The following is a 6,707-nucleotide window of genomic DNA, read 5'->3' as shown; positions in this document are numbered from 1 at the left end:
GTTTGACTGTTTTTTAGCACAAGAGCATCCCGGGGAGGTGGGTGGGGGGCGGCAGGCTCAGCTGGAGGGTGTGATGCCAACCAGAGGTGAGCAAGACCCTGTTTCCCCCAGCGAAGTTGTCTCCAGGGTGTCATGGGGACAGGGGCACTGCAAATCATTTCGGGGTCCCCCCAGACCTGAGCACACGCCGAGCCGTGGATGAACAAAGACCTGCAGGTCTCTTCCCAAGTGAGGAGATCCAGGGAAAAACTCTGCTCGTTCCAGCTCAGGAGCCGGCCCTGGCACCCACCCACCCCAGCCAGTCTGGGGGGTGCCTAGCTGTCACTCCGGGAGGAGGGGGCTGCAGGGCCTAGGGCTGGGGGGGTGGTTTCACCCATGGGGGTGATCCAGCCATCCTCTGGCGTTGGCATGGCCTCTCCCACCTCTGGGCTCGCAGCCCCCAGTCCCCTCCTGCTCTGGGGAGAAGTGGCTGCTTTTTTAACTGAATTACGGGAAGAGAGAGGCAGGAGGATCCTGGCCTTGGCCCGCAGCCCGGCTTTCACAGGATATTGCTGATTTCCAAAAAAAAAAGCCCCCCTGGCGCTGAGGACAGTCGTGGCCCCCGGGGTGGTTGGTGTTTAATCCCGGTGGCCCAGCGTTTTCCGGATGGCTGGAGCAGGACAATGGGGATGAGCCTCCCTGGGTGGGAGAGCAGCTGCCAGGATTAACCCGCTGCCCCTGGATGTAAAGCCCGGCTTTGGCCATCCCGCTTGACGCTGATTTCTAGCCAGACGGGATCGGGAGGATCCTCTGGAGTCCGGCTCAGCCTCCAAAGCCGTGGCCTGATGAACCAGAGGGCCCGGGAGGGCAGAGGTGGGAGCGAAGGGGCACTTCAGGGTCGGCCTCCCAAACCTGGCATGCCCAGGCTCAGCCAGAGGCTGAGGATTCACCAGCCCTTGGAGAAAAATCCCAGGAGCTGGGCAGTGATGGGTGCCAGCCCCTGGGTGTCCCAGCCACCTGCTGGCAAAGGCACCTGAACAAGCAGAGGTGTTAGGAATGGGGTGAACAGGTACAGAGGGGACACACTCGTGACAATCCATGGTGGAGCTTGTCCCCACGTACCAACTCCGGGCAGGGTGGCAGCTCTGGATGTGAGGAGGAGACAAAGGGTCCTGCTCTCCTGGAGCCTGGGGAGATGAAGGACATGAATTCCTCCAGCATCCCTACAAACCCTGAGCCACGCGCTCCAGAAACCATCCCAGCAATTCCAGCTGCTGCCCCACAGCCCCTGTGCCCCCCATCGCCCCACGGGAAGCCCAGACCGGCCGCTGGACCCCCCAGTCCTGCTGGGATGTGGGGGAATCCCCTGAGAACATCTGAACCCAAGCCAGCAGAGGGGGATCTCCCCAGTGGCCGCAGCCCCAGCCCTGCAGCTCCCAGAACCCGAGACCCGACTGCAGCGGCGCCGCGGACCAGCCAGCACATCAGGGAAAAATTCCAGTCTTCCTCTTTTACAGTCTCTGTCTCCTGCCGCGGAGGGAGCCAACTGGAACAAATACTCTGTAGAAATACTTCAGTATTTTCCTGTCGCGCGTGCGCTCTCTCTCTGGGTTGTGAGTACAGCTGTAGATGCCGTGAGCTGGTGCAATTATAATAAATATACAGTATATATTGTAAATGACTCTGCTGGGCACTGAGAGGTTTCTTTCTGACGGGAGCGTGGCGGGGTTACCCTGCTCCCGTCCGGCTCCCTGCGGATCCGTCCTGCTCTTCCCTGTGGCTCCATGTGGAGCAGCACCGGGAATTTTGTGTCTGATCCCATCGAGGATCCTTCTGTGGGTGTGGGGAACCCTCTGCATCCTCCTGGCTCTCTGCATCCTTCCCTGTGTCACTCCCATTTGCCTGTCAGCTCCCATCCATCCTGCCTGCATCCCTCCCTGCATCCTTATCTGCATCCCTGTCTGCATCCCTGCATCCCTCCCCTCTCTCCCACATCCTGGCATCCCTCCCTGCACCCCTCCCATTTGCCTGCACCTCTCCCATCCATTCCATACCTTCCTCATCCCTCTCCTGATCCCTCCCATCCTTCTCTGCTCCTCCCTGCGTTCCTGCCTGTATCCCTCCCATTTCCCTGCATCCCTTCCTGCATTCCCACCTGCAACCCTTCCATTCCTCCCTGCATCCCTCCTCTGATCCCTCCCCTCCCTCCCAGCATCCCTCAATGCATCTTCCTCTGCATCCTTCCCTGCATCCCTTCCATTTCCCTGCATCCCTCCCTGCATCTTCCTCTGCATCCCTCCCTGCATCCCCTCCATTTCCCTGCATCCTTCCCTGCATCCCCTCCATTTCCCTGCATCCCCGCCTGCATCTCTCCCTCCCCCCACATCCCTCTCGTTTCCCTCACTCCTCCCACTCCCTCCCCTCCGCAGTGCCCGTCTTCCCCCGGTTCCCCTCCCCCAGCCTGCCGCAGCCCCACAGGAGGCAGCCCCCAGCCCCACACGGCTCGGCTCCCCACAGCCCCTTCCCCCTCACTGCCATTCCGGAGCCAGCACTGGGCTCTTCCTCAGGCAAAGGACACCCCCACATTCCTGCTGTGCATCCCCCCAGCCCCTGGAGGTCACTGATTCATGCCCTGAGTGTGCCAGGGCTCAGCTGCAGCCACCTCCCTTCTTCTCCAAGGAGCTCGGGGGGCAGAGGGGAGCTGGGCAGAGGCGATGGGGTCCCAGAGCTGCTAGGTTGGAAAACAGCCCCAGGGTGGGAACTTGGGGTCTGGGAACCCCCTACTGGGTGCCCAGTGTGCAGAGACCCTTGGTGGAGGAGAGGATGCTGCCCCTTCCAGCCCCCTCCAGCCCCTCTGCCCCATCCCCATTAGCACAACCAGCCCCCAGTCCCTCCTAGCCCCCATCAGGGCCTGTAAGCCCCCACCAACCCCTACAGGTCCCATTGGCCCCCAAGACTCTCACTGACCCCACGGGTCTCAGGGACCCCCACTCATGGGGACTGGAGCAGCCCCACTTGGTGCTGGGGTTTCCCACAGTGCTGAGCACTGGAGACACTGGGGTGCCAGAGGGCTGGGGGGCTCTGGAACCTTCTGGCTGGCATGATCAGGAGCTGGGGGGGTCTGGAACCTTCTGGCTGGTGTACCCAGGAGTTGGGGGGCTCTGGAACCTTCTGGCTGGCGTGACCAGGAGCTGGGGGGCTCTGGAACCTTCTGGCTGGTGTGACCAGGAGCTGGGGGGCTCTGGAACCTTCTGGCTGGTGTGACCAGGAGCTGGGGGGCTCTGGAACCTTCTGGCTGGTGTGACCAGGAGCTGGGGGGCTCTGGAACCTTCTGGCTGGTGTGCCCAGGAGTTGGGGGGCTCTGGAACCTTCTGGCTGGCGTGACCAGGAGCTGGGGGGCTCTGGAACCTTCTGGCTGGTGTACCCAGGAGTTGGGGGGCTCTGGAACCTTCTGGCTGGTGTGACCAGGAGCTGGGGGGCTCTGGAACCTTCTGGCTGGTGTGACCAGGAGCTGGGGGGCTCTGGAACTTTCTGCCTGACGGTGACGCAGTGCAGGGCCACTCACGCCCTCCTCCCCTGACTCACCCCCGCCATTCCCCAGGCGCTGGCCCAGCCCCAGCCCCTTCTCACGCCGCATCCCGGGGATTGTTTTCCGGGCAGGCGGGCGGGAGAGGCCGGGAGCCGCTCCAAGGGCCATCCATCACTCGCAAGCAGGCCGAGCCTCTCACGATGAAAGGGGGACGGACATTTCCTTGGCAGGGGAGGCCCTGGCAGCTGCCAGCCCCCTCCCCGCACACCCACCCTCTGCGGCTGCGTGCGGCCGCCCCAACCCCGGGCAAGTTTCTCGTCCCTTCCCCGGGGCTGCCGCAATTTCCATTAATAGCCAGCCGAGCAGCCCGGCTAAAAATAACCCCGGGCCCTCTTCATAAGGCCCCGCCGGCCGCCCCCCGGGCCAGCCCCACACGCCATGGCCGAGCGCCGCGTCCCCTTCACCTTCCTGCGCAGCCCCAGCTGGGACCCCTTCCGCGACTGGTACCATGGCAGCCGCCTCTTCGACCAGTCCTTCGGGATGCCCCACATCCCCGAGGACTGGTACAAGTGGCCCAGCGGCAGCGCCTGGCCGGGATATTTCCGCCTGCTGCCCCGGGAGAGCGCGCTGCTGCCCGCGCCCGGCTCGCCCTTCGGCCAGGCCCTGACCCGCCAGCTCAGCAGCGGCGTCTCCGAGATCCGCCAGACTGCCGACAGCTGGAAGGTCACCTTGGACGTGAACCACTTCGCACCTGAGGAGCTGGTGGTGAAGACCAAGGACAACATCGTGGAGATCACCGGTGGGTGCCGGGCCGGGGCTCTGCGGGGGCTCCGGGAGGGGGCGGCTGCCCCTGCTGGGGTTTGCTGGGGGAAAAAGGGTGGAGTGAGGGATGGGAAGTGAGGGAAGGAAAGGCAGAAGGAGATGGAGGAGAGGAGAGGAGAAAGGGAAAGAGCAAATCAAGGCACAGAGGAAGGCCCAGCACTACAGCTCAGTGTCAGGGCGCACTCAGGTGCACAAAGCCCCCAGCCCCACACATTGACCCCTTGCTGCTGTTCCACAGGGACACAGGGAGGGACCTGGAGCCACAGAGGGACCCGGGGGTGACGAGGGTGTCACAAGACCCCAGTCCCCGCGCTCCCCCTCAGCGCCCTGGATGCCGTGACAAAGCCCAGATCTGTGGCCCGAGGCCAGGATGTGCTTCCTGCTGGCTGAGGGGGGCCTGCAAGGAACGGGGGCAATTCCCCAGCCAGACAAATTCAGGTGCAGCCCCAGGGGGAGGGCGGTGCTCAGTCTCCAGCCCTGCCAAGCTGTGGGGCCACATGGCCACTGTTGGGCCCCTTTGGCCACCCCCAGCTCCTGGCACTGCACTTCCCTCAGCTTAAATTTGGGGGATGCACCCAGCGTGGCCCTGCAGACCTTGGTGCCCCCAGGTTGCTCCAGGCTGATTTTATGGCAAAACCCCCCATGGGCAGAATCAGCCCCTCTCAAGTGTTGGGGTGGGGCAGGCAGGTTCCCACCCAGCCAGACCCTTCCAACCATGGCGTGGTTTTGTTTCCTTCCAGGCAAACACGAGGAGAAGCAGGATGAACACGGCTTCATCTCCAGGTGCTTTACCCGAAAATACACGTAAGTACCGGGGAGGAGGGGAGACACCTGATGCACGCCCTGATGTCTGTGGGGGCGTTTTTTCACCCACCCACGCCCTCCAAAGCCCACTGGCCAAACTGGGAATGCTGCTCAGCCCAGCTGGGAGAAGGAGAGGCAGCAGTTCGGGGCTGAGCATTGCATCCCCTGGGTTGGTGCTGCAGCCTTTCCCTCCCCTCCCAGCCTTCCCCCTGGTGTGGAAGCCACGGCCGTGCGGTCCTCGCTGTCTCCCGATGGAATGCTGACGGTGGAGGCCCCCCTGCCCAAGCCTGCCATCCAGTCTGCCGAAATCACCATCCCCGTCACCGTGGAGAGCCAAGCCAAGGAGCCGGCCAAGAAGTAGGCGGCACCGAGGAGGAGGAAGAGAAGCCGCCACTGCCCACCCCGCCCCCAGCTGCCCCTCACACCCACCCCCTTTTTACTGTTGATTTTGTACTCGCCCTGCCACGGAGTGCCTTGAATAAATGTGAAGGAACCGACAGAATCAGCCGGAATAAAATCTGGTGAAAGAAACCTGTCCTTGTGCCGTGTCTGCCCCCTGGCACCACGGCAGTGCTGGGAGCTGCAGCGGGACCAGAGCACCGGGACGGGGCTGCCTGGGGCCACAGGGGCCAGCAGGAGGGTCCCCGAGCCCTGCCCAGCACGTGGGGTCTGTAACCCAGGGCTCCACATCCCGGGTGTTCTCATCCCAACTCCTCACAACGTGCTGGGGTCAATGTCCCAGACCTTCACAGCCTGAGTCTCCTGTCCTGGATATCCCACTCCTGGGTGTCCTACATCTCAGCTCTCCGTATCCAGCTCCAGCATTCTGGGGGCTCTACAGCCCAGATCTCCAACAGCTCTGGTGTTCACATGCCAGGTCTCCAGCATCCCTGGCTCAGCATCCCAGTTTTCCACAATCTGGGTCTCCCACACCCCCGGTGTCTCCAATTCCAGATCTCAGCACAGCCTCCTCATTCCTGCTCTCCCACACTCAGAGTCTCCACATTCCCTAGCAGAGTATTTGGGGTTTGCACACTCCAGTGTCGCCATCCTGGGATGGTGCAAATAGGGCAAATAGGGGCTTCATGGATGAGAACCCACCCAGTCCTGCCCCCCAGTGCTGCCCTTCCCTTCCACCCCACTGTCTGAGGGGCTGGGTTGGGGGTTCAGCTCAGGGCTGCAGCCTCCCTGGGGGGCTGAAGAGGGGGTAGGTTGTGGTCTGGTGCCATTTGGCCCCGGCTGGCCCCGTGCCCTCCATGCCCCCGGGTGCCAGGGTTGCCCTACATGGCCGAGGTCAGGCCCACGGCTTCGCTGTCCCCTGATGTTCCCTGCTCTGTCAAATCCCACTAATCCCCCCTGAGTCATCCCGCTGGCAGTGACCTGGGAGGAATCCTGCAGCTGCGAGGCTCCTCTCCGACCTCGGGGGGCTCCTCGTGCCCCTGAGCTCCTGCCCCCAGCCCCTCTGCCCCGCAGTCGGGTGTGATGAGTTTGGCAGGTCTCAGGCAGACACTGGGGATCAATTCCTGATCCCGGTGATCAATTCCTGATCCCGGTGATCAATTGCTGCTGCCGG

The 6,707-nt window shown here is 63.1% G+C and overlaps 1 protein-coding gene across 1 annotated transcript; it reads left to right on the top strand.

Moving 5' to 3' along the window:
* Window positions 1–3,789: 3,789 nt before the first annotated feature.
* Window positions 3,790–5,665, top strand: HSPB1 (heat shock protein family B (small) member 1). The gene is made up of 3 exons (XM_063404938.1): window positions 3,790–4,307; window positions 5,071–5,134; window positions 5,336–5,665. The coding sequence occupies exons 1-3, from the start codon at window positions 3,947–3,949 to the stop codon at window positions 5,493–5,495; spliced, it is 585 nt and encodes a 194-aa protein (XP_063261008.1). The 5' UTR covers window positions 3,790–3,946; the 3' UTR covers window positions 5,496–5,665.
* Window positions 5,666–6,707: the final 1,042 nt, after the last annotated feature.

The sequence above is a fragment of the Prinia subflava genome, chromosome 8 (assembly GCF_021018805.1).
Source record: "Prinia subflava isolate CZ2003 ecotype Zambia chromosome 8, Cam_Psub_1.2, whole genome shotgun sequence".
Taxonomy (NCBI): domain Eukaryota; kingdom Metazoa; phylum Chordata; class Aves; order Passeriformes; family Cisticolidae; genus Prinia; species Prinia subflava.
Note: the sequence above shows the minus strand (reverse complement) of the source record. Positions and strands in the feature narration are given on the sequence as shown.